Source organism: Ceratosolen solmsi, unplaced genomic scaffold (assembly GCF_000503995.2).
Source record: "Ceratosolen solmsi marchali unplaced genomic scaffold, CerSol_1.0 scaffold26, whole genome shotgun sequence".
NCBI classification, from domain to species: domain Eukaryota; kingdom Metazoa; phylum Arthropoda; class Insecta; order Hymenoptera; family Agaonidae; genus Ceratosolen; species Ceratosolen solmsi.
The window spans coordinates 1166902-1192629 of NW_011948442.1; the positions used below are offsets into that span (position 1 = coordinate 1166902).

General features: G+C 25.0%; 1 protein-coding gene across 2 annotated transcripts in view; it reads left to right on the top strand.

Moving 5' to 3' along the window:
• Positions 1 to 25728, top strand: part of LOC105365790 (proton-coupled amino acid transporter 4) — a 35941-nt gene that overhangs the window by 937 nt on the left and 9276 nt on the right. For both annotated transcript variants that reach the window (XM_011504040.1, XM_011504041.1), the window contains exon 2: positions 13966 to 14051. In XM_011504040.1, coding sequence (XP_011502342.1) covers positions 13966 to 14051 — 86 coding nt within the window. The remainder of the gene's footprint in view (positions 1 to 13965; positions 14052 to 25728) is intronic.

Consider the following 25728-nt stretch of genomic DNA (forward strand, 5'->3'; position numbering starts at 1 on the left):
ATATATATATAAAATATGTATTATTATATCATGCAATATATAATTAAATGATAACGATTTTGCTATTATAGGAATATAAACTATTTTATATTGTTTTAATACAACTTTCCAAGATATAGTATAAATAATTTTTATTCATTTTTACGTCACCTTCCATATTTAAAATTATATTGAAGCACCCTGTTTCTAAAGTTATCAGCGAACAATGTATGTTACAAAAAATTCACGATTTACACTGTATGTTGATTCTGTATTTATATACAAAACTTTTTCATATTGTTAAATTTTTATACTAAATAATTTGTATTGTAATTAATAATAAAAATATTATAGTTTCTTATATTCTATTAGTATTAGAAGAAATAAATTATTTATTTATTTAAGGATTGGATATTTATTCTCATTATATATCGATAAATCATATGTACCAATAATACATTTTTTTTCATTTAATTTATATTTCATTTTTATTTAATCAAACTAAAAATTTTTATAAATTCGGATTTATTGTTAAATCGCGGAATATACAAATATAATTATTCTGGTATTTACGGTTACTATATAAATTAATATAGAAGTTAGTTAATTCTGTATGTTGACGATCAAATTATTTTATTTCTTAGATTGTTTTAATATCCTTATTCATTTAAAGAACATAAGTATTCTTGGCTCTTTCTATGTTTTATCTTTTCTTGCTGTGGTATTATTACTGTAAATAATAATATATACTACATAGCATATATAATCAATTATTACCCTTCAATATTTTAATCATCTTTAAGACTCTAAACCAATACTTATACTGTGACGAAATTGATTTTGTCTTTTTCAAATTCGTCTATTGAAAGCCTGAACATTAATTTTGGTAAATTAATACTTTTTTAGAAACAGAATTTGGCATATTTATGGTTATTTGTAAGAATTTAAATGTATATTACATTAATAAGGCTGTTTATAGCATTTAATTGGAATAGATTTATTTAAAAATACCTTTTATATGTAATAAAATTTGTACACGATTAAAAATATTAAAAATTAATTATTTTCAAGAATTATTTTGTAAAAACTTTATTTTACATTTCAAATTAATTCGTTACAAATTAATAACATAAAAATTTATGAATATAATATTAATTGAAAATAATTAATACTATAAAGATAAGCTAAACCATAAAAAATACAATAAAAAATATAATTTTTATTAGTAATGATAGTGATCTAAAAGTTAATAAAATATTTGTAAGCACTTAAAATTTACAATAGAAAATAATTTTTTAATATTGTAATTTAAAAAATTTCGTTTGTTATGTTGATTATACTGTTTTTAAATTATTATTATTTCCATTAAACATAAAAAAAATAGTGATATTATTTATTCGAATAATATAACAAAATTAATGATAAAATTTCATTCAAATTACATTGAATTCTAATTTCAATTTGCATACATTTTCAATTATTTATCATAACTCTTTATTTTAAACAATAAGTTAATAAATTGTAATATGTTATACACTGTTTTATTTCTGAATGATCAGTAGATAATAGAATTAGAATATTAAAAACAGAAATTTATATTACTTAACCATTATTAATTTCACGGAAACGAAATATTTGTCTCTTCATAATGTGCATTTTATAATTTTATGGGTATAAAATAGCAAAAAATTTGTAGCACCCAATGGAAATTTCCATATCTTTAGCATTCATTTCAAGCATCCTTTCTCCCCTCTTTTTCTTTGCGTCATCTATATTCATTTTGCTTTGCATGCGTGTTCCCACTACGATTATCGTATACGTATACGAAACATATGAATTAATATGTTCGGATTTGTAATACGTACAATACTATTCATTTAACATATCATTTAAATTGCATATATATGGAACCAAGAATTATTATGTAATAGGTGTAACACAATAATTAGCACAATTTGTTTCTAGCTTTATTTTAAAAAATAAAAATTAAATTAAATCTTAAAACTACAAATTTTAATTTCTTTTTCATTATTTGGAATATTTTAATTATGATATTATGGATAAACGCATGTAACTGTGGTGATCATTTCATTTACATAAATGTACCTGCATGAGATCTGACTGGAAAAGTCAACGAATGAATAACTATAATTTCGAGCAAATTAAAGGTATACGAATCAATTCAAGTATCGTCAAATATATTTTTACCAATCGACATAATAATATCTCTTTTCAATCAACAACGTATTGTTATGTAATCGTTGTTAGTAATTGATTCACATTACAATATCACGTATATAACATATTATAAATAAATAAATATTTATAATAAAAACTAAAACAAACATACATAATATTTTTAATAAAAAATTATATAAATATTTTATGATTCAGATGACATAATAAAAAAATAATAAATTTATTATCTATTCAAAAAGTAAATTGTAAAAAATATTCTCACAAAATTATTATAAATAAAAGATTACAAATTTAAAAGTTAATCCATTATTTATTTTGCCTATACGTATCATAATGCCAGATAGTTTTCTTGAAGTTATGTGTGTGCATGCACGTGTTTTATTTTCCACGTATGTATATATATTTCATATTCATATTTATTTATTCATTTTCTTTCGATTCATAAAATTTATGCTAATATAATGTATTTTCATTCATAATGCGCGTAACTAATGTTTTCTTTTAGCAGATTTTATCGATTTAATAGTATCGTTAATATTAAAAATATAACAAACATAAAATATAACGAATGAATTATTCAGACTAAGTTTAATTTATCAAAATGAAATACTCTATATACTTTTTGTAATAATATATTTCTAGAATATCAATATACCCTAAAAATGTGTTAAATGTATATTTCAAATACGTTAAAAGTTATATATTTATTGGAACGTATTTAAATACTTTACAAATTTTTAAATCTTTACGTTACTTATTTTTCAAATAATTTACTTGAAAATTTTACTTAAGATTCGCTCTTTTTAAAAGGATTTTTTAAATGTATTTTTTCAGGCAATAAAGATTGTTACAATAATAAAAATAAAAATACAAATAAAATATCTTATTTATAAATATATAAATTGAAATGAATATGATTTAGTTATACAAATCTCTTATAATATAAGAAGAGGGAGGCATTGAATATCAAAATTAATTTAATTTTGATTAAATATAATTTAATATCATATAGAATATTATCAAAGTATATATGTATATCGTTTTAAAAATTTAATATTATTCATGTTAAAATATAAAGTATATTTCATGGTATTGATAAGAAGTATATATTATATATCAAATTAATTTTTTTATAAAAATAGTATTAATTAACTAACCTTGAATATAATTTTCAAGTAAGTTACGTAGGCGTTTTAGTTATACTAAATTAGAAAAGTATTTAAATTAACCACATTCTTGTTTGAAACCATTTTTAATTAACAGAAATCTAAAATAATTTATATTTTATAGTAAATAAATTGTACATTTTGCACACAAGTATGTTATTATTTTACAATATTTTACAAAAAAAAGTTTTAACAAAGCTCGTTTTTTCTTATTGCAAAATAATTTTTAAAATGATTATATATAATAATATGAATACTACATAATGACATGATAATTTATATAAAAATTTATTAGATAATAACATATATAATATACGTAGATACTACATAAATACATACATATAGTAAATCAGTACGTTGTGTTTTATCCATTTTATCTTATTTTTAAAATATCCAAATTACAAATTTCTTAAGATAAATATTATTGTAGTTTATAAATTGATTATATTTCTAAAATATTAAGAAAATATACGATATATGTTTTGTGTGTAAACGTAAATCTCTCAAAAGTACAATGACTTACGTCAATACATGTATTGATTATTTCTTTATTAGAGTATCTTTTTTTATATAGACTGGAGTTCTTTGTATATGGAAATTCTTACATATTTAATACTTTTAAGACCGATCTTAGAATATATATATAAATGCCACTATTTGGATCTTAGATGAAATCCAATAATACTGATAAAGTGTTTTTTTTATATTACTTTTTTATATTTTCAATAAAATTAAGTAAATCTGAATTGAAAAGTAAAATTAATTGAAACAATGAAATTGTTGAATTAAAAAAAAATGAAATTAAAATATAACAATGTATTTAAACAGTCTGCTATCTTGAGGTTACTCAAGAAATTAATAAATTTCCGTCTTTAGAATCTACCATAATTACATAATATTTCTACCGTGAAATTAAAAACAATAAATATTTAAATGACAGTGTAGAAATAATTACATTCGTTAACATGTTAAAAAAATGTCACATTAAATCACAAAACTTTATGATTTACAATTTTAAGATTTTTAAAGATGAATTTTTAATTTCTTATTAATAAAAAGAATAATATGTTTGCATTCTTTAAAAAAATTGCGAATAAATACATTTAAAAATATATTTTAACGCGATTATACTTGAACTAAAATAGCTGTATACGCATATAGTTTATACATTATAAAATTTCAATTTAATTTGAATGATGAATTAAACATTTGCAATAAAAACATTGATGTAAAATATTTTATTAGTATTTTTTAATAGTATTGGTTAATTGAAAAATATCTTGTAATCTTTATTTTTAAATCTTATGAATAATAAAATTTGCATGTGTCATGCAATCACATAAAAGTTCTCAGCATCATTTTTTCCCTGATAGCGATGTTACTAAATATTTAAAATATGTCGATAAGCCTCTGAAATTGATGTTTATCAAATTAAATTACTATTTCTAAGTTTCTATAAACTTTATCACTTATTTTTAAATCGATTACGATTAATTTTTGTTATAATTTTTTATAGTAACTTATATTTGTATACTATTAATACTTTTAATCCAATACATATATTATTTAATAATTTTATATTTATTAGAAACAACCATTTAAAAATGAATATAAATTTAAGAAAAACATAGTATATGAAAAAAATTGTATATGCTAACTTTTAATAAATTCCTTTTAAATTTAAAAAAAAATAAAACTATTCTGTATAATTCAGTAATAATTGTTCGTATTGTCATACTTTCTGTTTCTAAATATTTTGATATTATGAAGAGTATATAACAAAATATAAAAATGTAAAAAGAATTTTAATGTTATTTCAATATAATTATTAGAAAATATAATATTATAACATAATATACATAAAAATTCAGATTTTTTTTTATCTATTGTAACTTTTTAAGCAAAGGCATTAAAAGAGTAATCTAAAGCAATATTATATAAAAGCATACATATTCTGGGATATATAAGTCAGGTTCTTTATTTTATAATTGAAAATGATAAATTTTAATATTTTAATACGAAAGTATTTTATTGCAACGGCTTAACAGAGACACTTTTTTTATATATTTAACATATTTAACATATATAACAATCTCTAATCATTAATATCATAATATTAACATTTTGACGTTAGCTCAAATGAATTACCCTATATTTGAAAATTATTTTTATCTTTATTAATCGACGGGACATTTTTTAGTCATTTAAGATTTAAATATCTAAATACTATAGACATATTAGTTATACATATTAGTTATGGAAGCATCAACATTTTCTAAGAGGTTTAAATAATTATCAATTCAGTAATAATTTTATTATTAAAAAATAAAATAAAATATATTGTAATTGTATGAGATCAAAATTACGTAAAAAATTTGCAATAGTCAATTATTTTGAAAAATTAATTACCAAAATTTATTAATATATTAAGTGTATAAAAATAATGCAATGTCCATGTTCTATGTATTAAAATTGAAACCAGTTTATAATTCAACAGCTAATAATTTATTTCAATATATTTAGTAGTAAAATATAAAATAGTATACAGTTAAATAATATACAGTTAAATAGTATACAGATTAAAACTTATTTAACCCATTGTTTTGAAAAATGTCTATTCAAGAATAGAGACATATGAGATTGCCATTTCTTTGTTATTTATATTATCGATAAAAAACAATTATGAGTCATGTATACCACTGCAGTAAAGATAAATCGCAAGGTCATGATTATTAATCCTATAAAATTTTTTGAAGAAAAAAAAGATGTCCATTACGAATCAACTACAGCAGAATAATTGTAAGTACAATTGTTTCCTTTAAAATAATTTAAAAAATAAATACGCGTTATTTTCAATATCATAATAACTAAAGCGGTGTATTTGATATTTTAAAATTGAATCGATTAATTATATTACTGTTTTACGTGCATTTTTAAAAGGCCTATGGTTGTAACCCTTTATATAAAAAAATTGTATTAAAATATCAATTTTTATAAATATTATAAAAATCGATATTTTATGTTTTAATATTTGTTATTTCGAAAAATTTTATATTTGAAGAAAAATCTACTAGTCATAAGCATATGTTTGAAGAACTTTTAATTTTTTTGTTTTAGATTATCTGGAAAACCGGAATCATGACCACCTTTTAATGTCTTTTTGAGACTTCACCTTCAACAATTCAAACATTTCATTTAATGTATTCATATACAAAAATATTCTTTGTAAAAGTATAATATTGTAAATTTTAATAGTAAATTTTAATAGAATCTATTTCATTATTTGTCTAGTTTACTAAAACATTCCTTTAAACATTTATGATAAAGTAATAAATAAACTTTATTACAATTTTTCCTTTGTGGGGAAATTGAAGAAGGATTAGAAAATGTTTTGAGAATATGAAGGTAGGAATATATAGAGATCCATATATATTTATAAATAACAATTACACGCTTACATACAAACTAAAATGTTTACTACATTTATAGTAAGTATAATAATTAAATTATTTATTTTATTCTAAAATCTATGCTGAGATAATTAAATCCTTTATGATACATCAACAGTCAGTATAAATAATTTTGTACTATTCTATAATAATCTTATCTCATAAGAATATATTGATGTTGTATTTTCAAATAGTGCCAAATCTTTACATTTTTAGTTGATGGATAGCTTATATTTATATTAGCATATTTTTTATTCATGATATAAATTAAAAGCTATTATTTTCATCTTATAAATAATTTTAATGATCTAGATAAATTAATTTTTCTGAATAAATGCATTTTATTTTTTAGTACTTCACCCACTATATAAAATTTGAATTTACGTAAACAAATATTAAAATATTTTAAAAAATGTTCCGAATGCTTGTAAAAAGTAATTTCTTATAATTTTTATATATAATAATTTATTCTATATATTATATTTAATATCTTTTACAATTTTTGGTACTAGTGCGAAATATTTTTAGTTAGATTTAGTAGTTTTAATATTACGTCGAAAATCCAAAAATATTTGATATTTATTTATTACTATTATTTTTAACTGTAATAAAATTTTTATCTTTAAATTATACGAATGTAGATAAATTACTCTACGATCATATCATCATTGATGTATTTTGTTTCTAAAAAACCTTTTTATTTGATATTGCTTATTAATACACATATAAATTATCAAATAATTATTAGTATCGTTGATAATAAATGTTCAATAAATATTTTATGTTTTTAAATTAACTATAATTTTATTATTTAAGTATAAAATTTATGAATATATTAAATAAATTAAGAGTCTATCAAATTTGTATTATTAAAAAATTGTTTATTATAATTTTAGATAAAGTTGATTATAATACTTGTTCAAATTTTTTAATGAATTGTATTAGGCTTATGAAAAAATACATATGTATGTATGCATATGTTTATAAGTAGTAAAATTTAGTGGATTAAAAAATTACTTAAAAAGTGCATGGTATAACTTTCTATTGACAAATATTGTTTAACATTTTTCATAGTCTATTCATTCAATTTTAAACTATTGTAACAAGTACGTTTTACTGTAAAATATTTAAATATTATTAGTAATTTTCACCTTTTCCGATTTGTTTATTAATAGAATTTGTAAATTATTTATCAATTATTAATTATTTTTATTAATCATTATATATGTCGAGAATTCGAGTTTCTTTGTTATTATTTATTAAAATTTTAACTCAATATAGTATTTCTGCACTCGATATTCCTCCAATTTGTTTAGATTTTAACTAATTTTAGTTAATTTTAATTATTGATATTTTTAAATTCGAACTTGTATGCTTTATTTGGTGTTACTTCGTATTAGAGATTTAGATATGTGAAGAAATTAAAGGTTGATTATTCTTTACCTATAATTATACATTTTTTTATGTATACAACCTATATAGTTATTTTTTGCTTTAATTTTATATATTCTATTCTTGTAGGATAGACAACTATATCACAATACATTATAATATTATGTAATTTTTTGTTAATATTTCATCACTGCTTTATTATAAAATATATTTCTATTTCTAGACTTAGTTATTTTATTCTCATTCATATTATTGGTAAATAATAAAACTATTTTAACTTATTTACACAATTTATTTAATATTTAAATCTTTTATAATTATTTTTTATATGTTTTTTACAAATATATACAAATTGAAAGGATTTTTATAACTAACTAATATAACAATCAACTTAATTAAGAAAATTTCTGTGGTTCATTTCTATATTCATTTCTATTTTATAATTTTTTTAGACGTACTGTATTGGTAATAAAAAAATCGACAAATAAAATTATAATTTCTCAATATTTTAAGAAATGTTAAACAGAAATAGGGTTATACAGATAGAATATAGGTAGGATATAGGTAGAATATAGAATTGAAACCTACTTTTTTAATGCTTTATGAGTTTAGGGATATCGTCTTTTGTTAATTAATCAAAGCCGATTTAACAATTCATGTGCTAAAAATAATGTCCAAGATAACAGCGGATCTGATGTGGAGGAACAACAGAAATCAAGGAGTTATATTGATCAGGTCAAAATTACAAAACTTAAAATGATCTCAAATTAAAATGAGTTCAACGTGATTCTCATGTTTTGGAATATCTGATTATGAATTCCTTGTATCCTTCGATTAAGTATATAAAAAACTAATGCACGAATATTAAATATTTTGTAATAATGACACAATTAGTTGAACTAGAGAATAGTAAATCAATTACATTTTTTGTATAAATTTTATCTAAGAACATGTTATTTTCTTAAATTATATATCAAATTTAAATTGTATTCTAATTTGATAAATTAATTCTTAGTATAAAAAATTATTTGGTGTTTTTAATAAATCTATATAATTTTTAAGAATATGTAAGATAATTTCAGAATGTTAAAGAAAAGTTAATGATTACCTTATGAATTTGTTTTGTTTTCTATAAAAATTATTATTGTAATGCATGTTCGTTATCGTTTTTTTTACATTTTGTATGGAAATTATTATTTTATATTTTCTTTAACAACTTTATACTTTACACGAGTCTTTGTCCTGATATTTATGATTTAGTGTATATATTTGTACTTAAAATAGGTCATTTATTATATATCCATAAGAAAAAACTTATATTTAATTAATTTTTATAAATTATATTAAAAAATATTATCCGATACTACGCTACTGCTATTCATTGATTGTCTCTTTCCTTCCAATATACCAGAAGAAATTCGTTTATACTCAACTATTCGAATATTAAAATATCATTTTAACCGCAAATGAAATAGTACCATAGTGGATTTAAATGTAATATCTTATGCATTATAATTATTTTATCATTTATCTTACGATTTATAATTTATAGTTTACAAATTGTATCTTAAATTATTTTTTATCATTTATTGGTTTAACATTTTATCTTAAGGCACTGTTTGCTTTAAATTTTTATTTTGTAATTATTTAATAAGATTAAAGTTTCACTTTAATAGATTTTCTAATCGTTGAATCAGCTTCGAAAAATACTTTTATTTTCTAACTTTACTTTACTAATACAAGTTTAATGTATAATTCCAAATATACGACTATTCTAGCATTTCATCATAATTTGTTAAAATTAGAATCTCTTTAGTAGACATTCCTTTTTCATCCAAGCAGATACTTTGAAATTGAATTAGATGACGGTTGAAACTCATTGATTATAATATATGAATACTTACTGATAAAGTACATGTTTCTGCTTTATATCAATTTAATCTAGAGTATTATCATATAATAATTCAAATAAAAATTGCTTATATATTGAATTTATGTTCATTGTGATTTAACACCCAATATCGGTACCAGAACCACAATTTTTCTTGAATCCCTATATCAAGATTGCTATTACAGACGCGCATCTGGGTGTCTGTATCATTTATATGTATATGTAAATGATAACCCAAATAACGTTAATATACCTTACTTATTAATAAATATATAATTAAATACATATAATATTACAAAGTCAATCACCATAAATTAAAAATATATCAATATTAAAAGCATCAATATCATAATAAATCAAAATTTATTTTGAATGTATTATAAAAGTTGTTTTTATTATATTATTATATTTATCATAAAAATTAACCTTATAAGTCAAACATAGAACAAATTATATTGTACTAAAACTTATTTTTAAGTATTAATTTTATAGAAACATATTGAGTTATATAATTTAATTATATTACAATCAAGTTTTTTTCAATGCTATTGCTTTCAATTAACTTTTAAAAATTAAATCTCGTAAATATGCTTATTTTTTTTACGCTCCTTACCTATCTATTTTTATACTTTCTTGAAATTGCAGTAGCGAATATATCACGAAGTTTTTTCAATTCAATAAAATAAAAAAATTATTTGAACTAAGGTTCAAGAAATAAACAAACATTGAATTTTATTTTCAATAATGTTTTTCCTAAATCACCTGTTAGTGATTTCAATTATATTATCGTAGACAGTTTAATAAAATCATCTACGTAAATTAAATTAAAAGTGGCAAGATTAAAATAGTCGTTTGGCAACGTAAAAGTATAGAGATTAATCTAATTTTTTTTTAATTATTCTCATAACTAACCATATAAATTGTAAACTACATTATTAGTTATATGTGTAGACAAAACATACGTAACTGCATATAATCATTTATACTATCATAAATGCTAATTGTATAAAAATACAACTAATTTGAATGAAACTAATTATTAAAAAACAAATTTCAGTCTCACATTAAATAGCAAAGTAATAATTATTTGATTTGAATAGTTTTTCAATTTTTTAAATATTAAATATGTTACAGTATATATTTAAATAAACTTATATCATATTTTAGAGAGTATAGATTATTATTATATATTTACAAAGTATAGTTATTTAAAGCTCTTAATAATTAATTAAACTGATATTAACCATTTGTATAATTTAGTGAAATATAAAAACTGAAGTATATCATATTGACTGGTATCATATTTGCAAAATAATGTCAAGTATTTTTCATAGCCCTAATTTTGTTTAAGGAATATATAATTGACTATAAATAAATAGTTATAACTAAGTAATTAAGAATTTGGATTTCTTCCAACTGATGCCTTGTTCGCAAACTTAATTTAAATATAATAAAATTATTTAAAAAGCACAAAAATAATAAAAATGTTCAATATTTAATGTGTAAGACCAATTTTATTTTCGCAAATAACAAAAATAATTGAGAGTAATTTAGCGAATCATTGGGCTCCTGTCAAATACTAGAATGTTTTAGAAATTGTATTGATTTTAATTTTAATAAAATAAGCTTCTGCTTCACACTATGTAAAATTCTGTATATGACTTCGACATTAAAGTGTTTAAATATTTTAATTGATCTCTCAATTAATTTTTCACATTTATTTGCAATAATAACATTGTTCTTAATCCGTTTTTGTTGTTTCATTATTACCGCATTAATAGAAGTATTATTAATTATAATGTTATTTTTTATTAATAAATCCGTAAAAAGTAGAATTTTCATTTATTATACTTTATTATTTCGAGTTTCAGTACTAATTACGTGCTAAGATGTAATTAACACAAATTAATAATTATATAAAATAATTTTGTGTAACAAATATGATGTTAATATGAACATTTAGTAATCACATTAAGTGATATACTTTTACACAATGTGTACCAAATTTTTTATTGTATTGAATTACTAAATTAAAACTTTAAAACAATATAATATTTGTTATAACTAAATATACACTTTTAATTTTGAAAAATTTTTCGCGGAAAAATTCATACGCGGTTAATTTAGGAAATAGTATGCATACGAATATAGTATAATTTACTCACGAATACTTATATATTCATTGCATCTATTTAATTGTAATTAAATTCTTTGTGTTATAAATGTATGTAGGTAATATTTTACATTGTAATAAGATTTTTAAATAAAAATGAAAAATGGTAAAAAATATAACAAAATTATCTTTAATTATAGCAAATACACCAAATAGATTAGTTCAATATAGTAATGTAGAGAAAAATGGCATATCATCATGTCTCGACGCTATTGTGTACTTACTTGACTTTTGGCTACTGTGCCAAATGAAATACAAGTCTCTTATTACATTTTTTGGTATTAAAAGTAACATTGCAAGATATTTTAAAATTTTTTCATATTCCTTTACAATATTTGTAACTGTGGTATCAATTTCTTTAGTTCATTATGTATTATACATAAATATTGATATTTAATATTACGACATTATTATATATCCGTACAAATATATTAATCATTTTTTCATATAATCTTTCATTTTTTAAACTGTTCCACTATACAATCATTTAAAAATGTGAATAAAATTTTTTCTTTAATGTTCATTTAAGGTAGCAAACACATCTTTATCATATATTTAAAGTTATTTAAATTTTTGGTATTTTTTATTTTGAACTTTTTACATCACATGAAATTAAAAAAATAACTGATCAAGTTTATATAGAATATTAGGCGTCATTTGCTAAAAAAATATAACATGTATATACACGACATTCACTTTTAATTTAAATTACATTTTTCCATATTTAATATCTTTATTTAGCAGAATGAATACTAAAAAATTACTTTTAAATTAATAATTTTAATTTTTCAATTGTTTAATAATTATTATAGGAAAGATTTTGAAAAATTGCAAAATATACAAATTTATAATAATAATTTTATTGATAGAAAGAATTATTATTATAATAATTAAATAATTGTTAATTTTCCTTTAATCTATTGTTTTCAATTTGGAAGTGTTGAATTTTTTCTACATCTTGGGAAAAATTATGATTTTGGAACTTCTCAAAATATTTGTTTTATAAATAGATAACACCGTTAGCTTTGCTAATTTGGATTGTATTTCTTGGATGCAATCCACATTTTTAAGCTTTTCTGGTATTAATAATAAAATCAAAATTTATTATCTGCAATATAATATTATTTATTCAGTTAATAATAATTTGTTTCCACCTAAATATAGAAAAAATATTAAGTGAAGTTATTGCAATTTTATTAATATAACTTAGCTTTAGTCGATGATATTAAAATATTACTTAGTATTTGACTTTAATTGGTTGTTTTAAATGTTCACTGTATTCGTGCTATTTTAAACACTACTAAGCTTGTGTAAATTACTAATTAACTATTTCAAACAATATGTTAGATTTTAATACGTGTACAGCTTTTATTACTTTCTTTATATTGTTTTATTAATTTTTTTATAATCTTTTATTAATCTAATTATACTCTTTTATTAATTTATTTATATTCTTTAATTAATTTTAATAACTTTAAAGCAATAATAATAATTTATTAGATTAACATTTCATTAAAATAAGAAAATTAATGTTTTCTGTTTATCTTTGTAAAATTACTAATATACTAATTTTTAAAACTTATGAATTGTTTAAATTTTGTTAACACTTACATATTTTATTTAATAGTAATATAAATATCTTCTTCATCTATATTTATAATCAAATGAATAATTATGGAAATATATTATGTTAATAATATTTCATTGTTATTACAGAAACCCCAAATACGCCCGATGATAGCTGAATACGATCCAAAACAACATGGGGTGAAAACAGAACTCTCAGATATGGTACTTGTCAAGTAAGTATTTGCAATTTGAAAATTAGCACCCAAAATAAATTGAAATTGCTTTACATTTAATATTAAATTGCAGATTAAATATTGTAATTTTTTTGTGCTTTTAAAATTCCCTATTATATTATTTTTTACTTTTTACTTTGTTGCATTTATATATTAAAAGCATCAGCAATTTCTATGTTTTATATAAATATCACTTGATTATTAAGGTAGAATTTGATAAATTACAACATATTTTCCTATAAATTTAAATTATAATTTAAATTATGTCTTATAGCATTTAAGTTGTACATGTAATACTTTATAATATAACTGATTCTTTTAATATGATGAATAAAATTAATAGTTTATAGATATCCGTATTAAGCTATAAAACTTTCTATTGCAATACTTTGAAAGTACAAATATAACATTGCTTATTCTTATTTGTTAAATAATTATTATAAAAAGAGGTGAACAAAATATAATTATATATATTTTATTAGTTAATAAATTAAGAATATTTTTATTTATAGTGTATATTATAACTTCAATAACTCAATTTAGTCGACATTTGAATGGATTTTCTATAAGAGAATAATGATCCGAATGAAATATCACATATTTCTTACCTGCTTACCTTCTTAATAGTAAATATTGTCTTATGAAAAAAGGTTTATAATATTTAAATTGGACTATTTTAAAATTTTGTAATTAAAGTAAAATTGTTATTTTTGTTGTTTGTGTTGGTCTGTAAGAAAACGTACAATAAAAAGTAAATAAAAATATTTAATATCCAATTAGTAAAATAATTTAATTATTTTTATAGATTAATTTAATTATTACTATTTATTAAATTTTTAAATTAACTTTTTATTTTATTTCTTTTTTTTATATTAGATAAAGTGTATTTTAATTTTTATTATTTAGATATTCATAGGTAGATAACTATGTAATACTTTGTGTATCAAAATATTATATGTATATTTTTTTATGGTTAATATCGGAATACAGATTTTTTACTTTAGATTTATATGTTTTCTGTCGTATGAATAAATCACTTTAAGTGAAATGTTATGTAGCGAATGTTTCTACTTCACTCATTAATATTTTATTTTATTCACCAATGAATATATATGAATATAGTATATCTAATATTTATGAATACAGTATATGTAATATATATGAATATAATTAATATAATGTATCTAATATATACGAATATGGTATATCTACCGTTTAAAAAATATTCTTAATAACGAAATATGTAAAACAAATTTTTAAAATTATATTTAAAAAAAAACTATGAAGACAACAAGATAAAAATATAATTTTAAGAAAACTTATTGTTCATAAATAAATCCAATAAATCAAATTCAAATCCAAAACTACATATATTAAAGTAAAAAATTAAGTTATTTGTTGATTGAATACTATTCGGGATTCAGAGAATATTTCGACTATTATCATTTGGGAAAAAATCCCAATGGCTACCATTTCAAAAAAACTTCAATGGTTATCATTTCAAGGAAATTATTCAACGGTCATAACTTCTAAGAAAATTCTCCAACGGTCGTTGAAGATGCGAAAAAGCTGATATGAATGTACAATCATCCCCATTGTTTCTCGCACCAATGTCGAACTCATTGTTCTAGCGGTATTATCGGCCCTTCGTCTTCAGCTAACAAAGTAGCCGCGTAGATGTTTAAGGCAAACGCAATATAAGACAAGCTCTACTCAGTCATGAGCTATTCAGCCAAACCGAGTCAAGAAAGCAATCGCAAGCCTTTCTGTACAAAATGTATTCGCCGTTCCGGCTTGTTTTACCAAGGCCGATTCGAAGGATACAAATTGATGCCGTTGACAACTCAGAGACCACGGGTGTTGTGTGGTAGCGATGAAAGGTCACAAGTGGAAGGGATATGATAATAATACAATATAAATATGGCTGATGTATATGCTGTTTATTCTGTTATTTATTGATGACAAGGTTGACTAGTATTACTATTATTAATTATGGAAATATTTCTCGTGGTGGATTAATGTACACAGTCATCTATGCAGCGTAATGGTTGAATCTGATCGCAGAATGGCGCGATGTTTGATTCGTCGACACTCACGCTGTTTGAATGACCGCGTGGCGTAGTTAAGGTTATGGTTGTAACTGACGTGACACATATAGTGTTGTTATGTGAGAAAAATAGTCATATCGTAGCAAGTGTACTTTGTTCTGATATTGGCGTACTGCAATAAATTCAGATGGAAGTAAGAGTTTGAAGGGGCTTTACCTTATGAAGGATACTGCTACGTGTTGCGGCTATTACAAGCGTTGACTGATGTGTGCGTAAGTTAATAAGCGTCCGACTTTGAACTAAGATGAGGGTTTGCCGACAAGACGCCCTTTAGCGGGCGCGAACTTTGCGACGCGTACTGGAATCTATTCCGCACTGTTGCTCTGGGGAGAGCTTCTTCGTCCTTAGTTACTTGTCGATGTCATAATCTCTGAATCTCAGAGTATGTAATTATTGTAGTAATAATACTACTTACGAAGACTAATCGTTGACTCGTCTCCGGACTCTGATATGCGGATTGTCGTCGCTCCCTTTGAACATCTATCGACGGATTCTTGAACTGCGTTAGTGGACATACGGGTTTCTGTCGTCGTTCTTCTGGGACGTGTAACTACGGTTGATTGAATAAGAACTATATCGAAAGTGATGAATATTGAAAAATGTGTCCCTTAAATACATTTGCTGACCATGAACTTCACTTGAACCCCTTTCCTTATTTTTCGTCCAATCAGAGACTTCTCCCTTACAGAGCGCGGGCAGCGCCTCTTGTGGCTTCATAGTTAATTAAGGGCCTAGTCGTCTCTTGGTCTAAATGGCAAGAAGAGCTCTCGTTGCTGCTGGCGCATCTGGCGACAGCATGACAACTTGTTGACAGCGGGAAGGGGGGCGTAGGTCCGCTCGCACATAATGCTTGAAGTAATTACCAAGCGGAGTAAATTCGTACATATGCCTAACTGAGTGGGTTTTCCGTGTTTATTGTATTGTTTTTCCAGATGTTTTATGATGTCTATTGATATATAGTTGCGAGCAAGAAAGTTTTGAAATCTAAACCCAACTTGACGATGTTGTTTTGCCAGATGTTATATTGCATTGAAAAAAGGTCTCGCAATCTCGAACACTTTCCAATACTAGTACGGCCATTGCGCACACTCGCTGCAGAGCCGTTACGAAAGGTACACTCAACAGCTTCATACTGAACAGCAACTCACTCATACTAGTGCCCCGAGCACGAAGCTGTTGCAGGCCTTTCTTATACTAGGTGCAGCCATTGCACACACTCTCAGCAGAGCCGCTACGAAAGGTCCTCCTCATCCTTCCACACTACAAGATAGCTTGGAGGAGACCAGCAATCAAGTTACCACCATGTGGTACCACACGCAGAAGTGTCAAGAGACTTATGACCTCTCACTCTTAGTATAGTATTCCACCACCAAGCGTACTGTATCAAGAGGATCGAAGACTTAGAACCTCCTACCTCTACATTTAGTGCATATTGACACCACGTACCAACAACGAAGAAACAGTAGGATCTTACCAATTCTCATCGTCAACGTAGAATCATTATATTGTAGTTGTAAAATAAACGAAACATCAAGCACGAAAAGCAGACGTATTTAATGCTGAATTCAAGCGCTACCCCCTCCACTTACCAACACTTTTCTTCCACCAGGCAACTGGTGGCCATAGTCTAATTCTACACAAATACACAGAAAAAGGAATATTTAATTTAATTAAAAGTAAATGCTGTATATTAATTTTTTTATAAAATTTGTGTATGTATTGGTTAAAATTATAGTATTGTGCACAATAATTAAAATAAGAACTTTCTAAAGTATATTGTGTTAAATATGATTGTACAAGGATACAATTTTTATGAAAATATTTAATAAATAGTTGTTTATTAAAAAATGCTCACAATGTATGTTACTTAATCTGCTAAAGTTAACTATTCAAGAAACTAGATGAACAATTGGACTATAACTTACTGAAGACTATTTATAACCATTATTCAAGCTGGTGGGTTTTAAATAACTCAAAGATTCCATAATTGTATCCATACTAGAGGTTAGCCTTCAAAGAATAGTCTAAAACTTTTGATATTATTTTTAAAGAATAATGTAAAAAATTATTAGTTCTACATGTTATAACGCTATATAGCTTTATACGTATTCTAACAATAAATAATACTATCAGGATTTAATTTTTATGTTTATAAACTCATTAATTACTAACGATTACAATTAATTGCTAAATGGTTTTTAAATCAATTTAATTTTAGACAATTATAATATACTTTCTTACATAATACTTTGTCTAAAAATAGAGTACCTGGCTAGGAGGGCCACATATCTAGAGTTAGGTGTAAACTCCCAGATGGTGGAAGGGAGGATTGCGGGCAAGTGGACAGGATAATGCATGTATTCAATAATAAATAGATTTGGTATTTGTTTTAGTTTATTGCGATAATTGCATTGGTTGTATTATAATGATTTTTAGTTTATGCTTGAATGCCTTCGTTTCTCGAGTTTTGTATTGCTATTGCCACAGAGCCGTAATGTGCGTTGCATGTACAGGTAGAAGGGCGTAGCCTTCTGGTCCTCTATATGTATTGCACGTGGTGGTGGTGTTATACACGTAGAAGAACAAGGTCGTAAACCCCCGTGCTTCCTTGTGCAGTGGCACATGGCAGTAACTTGAATTTGCCTTGGTATTGTCTTATTGCTTACGTTGAAGGCTCTGCAGGTGCGTTTTTGGTGGCACTTCAACTTAGTCTGTAGATATTGCTGCGTACGGCGCCTCGTAAGTCTTTCTTGTGGGAGCTAAACTTGCCTCTTATGTGTTTGCAGATTGTGTGAGCTTGGTCGCTCTACAGTTCTTTACCTTGTGAGGCATATTGTGTATTATTATCGTTATTAAGGAATGGAACTTTACCTTAAGAGTTCTGCAGATTTTTGTGCTCTTGATGGCAGCTAGTGATGTCTGCAGGTTGTGCCTCGTGCGGCAGCTTGTAGTTTATGTTTTGTGTTTTTCTGACTATACCTCGTATTGTTTGCTGAGTTTGCCTCGAACGGCTCCTTTTGATTGTGATTATGTTGTGCCTTGTGCACCACTGCTTACTTGTTCTCTTTTCCTTATCTTGCACTGCTGCGAGTGTATGATTTGATTTGCATTTATCTTGCACTTGTTATGAGTTGGATATGACTAGACTTTGCCTCTTAATCGGCCTTTACTGTGTATGTCTACATTCTTGTTATTTTGCGTTCCCTTGGAGAAGCAGCTTTGCCGGCTTCTCTGGTGACAAGTGACTCCCCCGTGCGCCTTGCTGGCGTCTTTCTTGAAGGCATCCACTCGGCCACCGCGTGGTCCTTATGAATTTCCTGCTTCTTGGCGTTTCCAATCAGAGCGCCTCTTTACTGTGTATGTCTACATTCTTGTTATTTTGCGTTCCCTTGGAGAAGCAGCTTTGCCGGCTTCTCTGGTGACAAGTGACTCCCCCGTGCGCCTTGCTGGCGTCTTTCTTGAAGGCATCCACTCGGCCACCGCGTGGTCCTTATGAATTTCCTGCTTCTTGGCGTTTCCAATCAGAACGCCTCTTTTTGGGCGTCTCGAATCGAATTGATCCTTTCATTATTGACGGCTCCAATCAGAGCGCTTCTTACTTGCAGTCCCACCATAAGAGGGAGACTTCTTTGACACGTTCTCGCTTCACTATCCGAGCCACATGTAGCTGGGTTTGACAACAGCGTATGCGTGCAGTGTTGCCTTTAATATCCCTTTTTTCAGATGTAAGACGAGGTGGTTTTTGCTTTTATTATCTTATTATTTTATTATCATTTTTATGACTTGATTATGCCAGAAGTATTATGATTTGTCGTCGATAGATGCTTTGTGGCGAGGCCCTGTCAAATGTCTCGTAGCATTAGTTTTATGACTTGCTTATGAATATATGATATGTTTATGAATTGTATTTTCTTTAGATATTCGAAGTTTTGCTGAATTCTTTAGATTTAGTTAATCAGAGGCACGTTTTGAATGTTATTTCTCGAGTAGTCGAGAGTTCGCCTTTTTCGGAACTCTTATCTCGAATTTTCCAGATGTTTAATGAGCTAGGAGTTTTCTTACATTCTCGAACATACTTCTTTATGATTTTAATAAATAATTGTAGTTTTATTCTTTTCTAAGTTATTATAAGTAAATATATAAAACAACATCAAACCTATAAGTACTATAATACTGTATGATGTTATAAGTAATATGTAGAAAATAAAGTAAACTTTACTTGTAAAAATTTGATTGGAAACATTGAGGCAATACAGTTCTTTTTTCAAGATCAATCAATTTTCAAGATCATTGGTTAATTTCCTCTCCTAAATTTATACAGATGGAAAATATATAATATATAAGATATAATAATAATAACAAGAAAAACTACGATTTTCTTTAAGGAAGAATTTATATATTAGTAAACAAAAATTTTTACTTTAACTATATTGTATTAACATATGTAGTTAATATTTTCTATTATTTATTTAAATGAATATATTAATATTTCCTTTAAAAATTGTGTGTGTCATAGTAGTTGTTTTATACAGAATATATTTAAATTAATAATTTTTACAAATATAAAAATATGAATTTCCATATTATATCAAGTACATATTTAAAGTAAAAAATTGATGAAATATATATAGATAACTAGCAATTAATATTTTATATACACTAGTACTACTAATAATAATTGAAATATTTTTTTCAATTTTTAAATTGTTAAACATTCTTATTATTTTAAATTAACTCATATTATCAATAATTTCTTAATATTTATTTAAATCTTTTTATATTTCTATAATTATAACTATAATTATATTATAATTTAATTATAATATAATATAACTATAATTTCTAACTTACAATTTTTTTTTCGTGAAATTATATTTTTATTAAAAATATATATTTTCAATTTGTTATTTTAAAAAATTTTTTGTATCATAAAATTGTAATTACTATTATTAACATTCATAATACTTCGAGAATTTTTATTCATTACAATATTTTCATATACAAATAAAAAATCTATATATTGAATATAATGCTTGCTTTTATTAATTTTAGTGTATACAATATAGTGTATATGTGTGTATGGAAAGATCTTTTTATATCAGTGTACACATATTTTGTAAATGATTATATCAGTATATTATAATAATTTCTTTAAAAAAATAATTATTTATTTTTTATTATTTTAAGCATTATATATCAATTTTTAAATGCATTGTGATACACAAAAATACAATATATAAGTAATAGTTTGTGTCTGGGATCAAACTGAAAACCTCTGCTTGATGTTGGGTGGAGGTGTTGCTGGCAAGTGGAAGGGACAATGCAATTATTCAAGACTACTTGTACTGTTTTTTGTTTTTCCTTTTATTAAATATTATAACATAATAAATAATTAATGATCATGAAGTATATGAATGATGAATAAATATAGGAAGTTTCTTCTATTTTGTTACGTGTTGATGACTGTATATCCTTTTCCTTATATAAGGAGTAGGTGCTATCATAGTGTGCGTTAGAGCCGCCGCTATGTGCATTATGCGTTGGTGCCGCCGCCGATGTATTATGCGTCGGTCTAATCCGTTGTGTAAAATGTTTTTTATGTTTTCAGTCTTGTTTTATGTTAGCACTAGCGCATTATTACTTTAAGTTTATTTTAACGGATTTGATAATATAGCGTCACTATTTCTTTCTTAGATTATTTACTTAGTTGATTATTATGTATGTATACCGCTACAGTGAGTGATAACTGTAGAAAGAAGATTGAAAATGAATAGTGCGCTTGTTATAATGACTGTAATTGTAACTAGACTTAGGAAAGACTGCTCGCTGGGCATGAAGCGCAGCCCTTAAATATTATCGCACTATTCCTTAAACGCCGGTATTTTTTACCATGATGATATTGGTCGTGACGTCAACACGGCATAGCCTGGAAAGTTCGTGACTATTGTTTTGTTGAAATAACTGAATCGCGCGTTCATACCTCTACGACTTTCGCTTTTCGACTTTTCAATCCGTAACAGTTTGATACACCTTTATTTATATTCATTTTATACATTGCAATATTAAATATTATAATTAAGCTGTAGTTCAATTATTTAATCACTTAATCTGACTAATTTCTATATGTTCTTGAGTTATAAGAGAATAATTACTGCATAAATTAAATATTTATGCATGGAGAGCTAGTTGAGAATTTAATATACTATACATTCAATATAAAGTCATTCAGTGTGTAGTGTCGATAGATATAAAGTGCACAATATCAGTTATTCCTCACAATCAGTCACTCGTCCTAGCCAGTCATCGACGTCTGAGCCACGCTATCACACGGAGTCTACAACAAGGAGAAAATCACCCAACACATACTCTCTCAGCGCAGCCTTTGCAAGGACTCTCGTTCACTTCTCCAGTGCACCAAGACAATCCGTCAAGAGCGGTCCGCCGTTCTAGAAAATAGTCGACTATACAAAGCATGGTATTTGATCCTTCTACTCTCGAAGGTATATCTTTTGGTATGTCGTTATTGCGAATAACTAGCACAAAAATACTCCCATGCTCCCCTTATGAGTATGGCCGGTTCTCCCTGAGACATTTCCATACTCTTCCATACTCCTACTATATATAAATACTATTCCGTAGTAAAAGCTAATTTTTTAAGTCAATTAAACAATACCATATATATAAAATATTGTAATGTTCATTTGTTCGAAAGTTTAGTTTCTGACTCGAACTGCCAAATTCAATCGTTCAGTTTATAAGTCTCTCGCTTTAGCGATACTTAGGAAAGGACACATATGGAAGGGCTGTAAATATGTACAGTGTGTAACTTCGTTTAGGACATCGTTTGTTTGGTTTTATTAACAATTACATTATTGTAGTACTACATTCGCTTCTTGTGGGAGAGAGGGAATATTAATAAGAGGGAAAAATTCTATTACAATGACATGGTTGCTCCTTGGTGATGGTGGCGATGTCGTTGATGATATGGGGATCAGCAATGGATTTTGTATATTGCCTGCAGGGAAATATAACTTGTTGGGTTCTATGCCAACGTCATAAAGGTCAGCAAGAACAGTCGACCATGCTCATCAGGGGAGTATGGTAATGTCTCTGTGGTAGTTATCAGGGAGAATCGACCATACTCATAATAGTGTTATTACTGTGTGCTAGTTATTCTCAATAACGACACATGATATACCTTCGAGTGTAGAAGGGTCAGATACCATGCTTTGTGTAGTCGACTATTTTCTAGAACTGCAGTCAGCCCTTGATGGATTGTTGTCTGTGTGCACTGGAGAAGTGAACGAGAGTCCTTGCAAAGGCTGCGCTGAGAGAGCATGTGTTGGGTGATTTTCTCCTTGTTGTAGACTCCGTGTGATAGCGTGGCACAGGCGTCGATGACTGGCTAGGACGAGTGACTGATTGTGAGGAATAAGTGACACTGTGCACTTTATGACTATCGACACTACATACTAAATGTCTGCTTCATATTAACTACGTGGAGTCTTGATATGCCCTTCGTTCAGTATCAGCGCGGCAACTAACACTAGCGAGAATCCAAGCTTTTGACTATTGGAGAATTCGGCGAAAGCTAACGTAATCGTTCGAGGCTAAGCAGCCTTCGGAAACAATCGAAAATCCAAGCGTTCGGCTATTCGAAAATTCGGTGAAAGCAAACCTTGGAAGATTCGTTAATTCAATCGACGTTGCTACGCAAAGGCTAATAAGTAGCCTTGTAGAACGTTCGAGAATTCTAACTTTTGGCTAGTCGGGAATTCGGCGTGAGGAAATCACAGCATAAATTTTAGCATATTAACTTCTATTAATTTTATATATTAACAACATTAAGAAATTTGAAGTAATCTATTAATAACATTTATATTAGAAATAATTGTGTAAAAATGTTTACAAAATCTTTTGTACTAACAATTTGTTAATTAGCTTTTTAATACTTTTGCAAATTATGAAGATATTTTTACTTATACAATTTACAGAAGATTTTTTTAGTAATACAGGTGATGAAGGCTTTGCAAAATAAAATTATAGTTATATATGCATTATCAATATTAAAATTATTTACTTTATATTATATAATATATTTCACATATTCTGAGTGATAACTTATGAATAATATTATTCTGATTAATAATTATTTAATATTATTGCAGATAAATGGAAATTATACTTCATAATTATTAATTAAAACTTGATTTACACTTGATTATTTGATATTAATAATACATTGAATTTTGTTAATCAACTTAATGGAGATAGAAAAAAAGATGCAATATATAAACAGGTCAATCATAAAATTTCAATGGAAATTACAATAAAAATTATTAACATTTTCGCTAACTATTATACATTAATAAAATGCTTAAATAATCAGTGGTTACCGGATTGAATTTTTAAAACTAATAGCACTTTTTTAATTGATCATATTATATAACGTATGCTATATCTTGCTTCTTACGGCTATAGACAAACATTATTGTTTTAAAGTGAGCATACAGTATATCTTAGTTGTATTGATGTTATGGCGTTGGTCGTCTGTGATGCAGTGCGGTAGTCGAGGAGCTCCTTTAAACTAATATACAGACCTGTGATATATGTATGCTAATGTGCCGTTATATGCTAAATACATATAGACTTTCAATCAAGATAAAGAGCTTTTATTATACAATTCGAGAATAGTCTCTTCATACAACTTTAAAGAAATATGACAGTTACACCTAAAATTGATACATGTAAACCATTATCTTAACAGTTATGTACAACTCTTGTATCGATTATGTTCAATTATTTTATCCAACACTCAAATTTAGTATGAGTGTTGTGTATAGTGTACTACACAATAATACACTTATAAGCAAGCATGCCTATGGGAGGTATTAAAATGATATTATGTATTATTTAAAATATAGATTTTAAATGTATTTTGTTATTATTATTTTAAATATTCTAATGGACTTAGAAGAAATATTTATTATTATATTTATTTATTTATTATTATTATATTTATTATAATATTTATTAGTGATGAAGTATCAAAAGAAAAATATATTTGTATATTAATATTTTTTTATTTTTATTATTATATTATCCTTATAAGTTAAATTATGTTTTCAAAAAATAATGTGCTTGCAATTTAATTCAGAATATGCATGTAAACTTAAAAACTGCAATCTTTGTATCATTTTAATGAATTCTTATGATTATGCAAGTTGGTGAAAATTTTTTTTAGTAAAACAAATTTTGATTTATCTTTTCTATCCTATTATCAAGACAAATAATATAATCATATCAAATTCTGAAAATTTATACAATTTAATGTTTTTATTACAGTATATGAATTAATAATAACAATATGCATATTTAGATCATAAATTAATTTTCTTATTATGTATTATTTATATTATTATGTGAATTATTAACTAATATCAACTACTACTTTTAAAAATTAGCATTTCTTATGTAAAAATTAATAATGTATGTATGAATAAATTATTTTAAAAAATAATATAGTTAGTATTATATATTTTATTAGTATTATATTTTAAAGTATAATA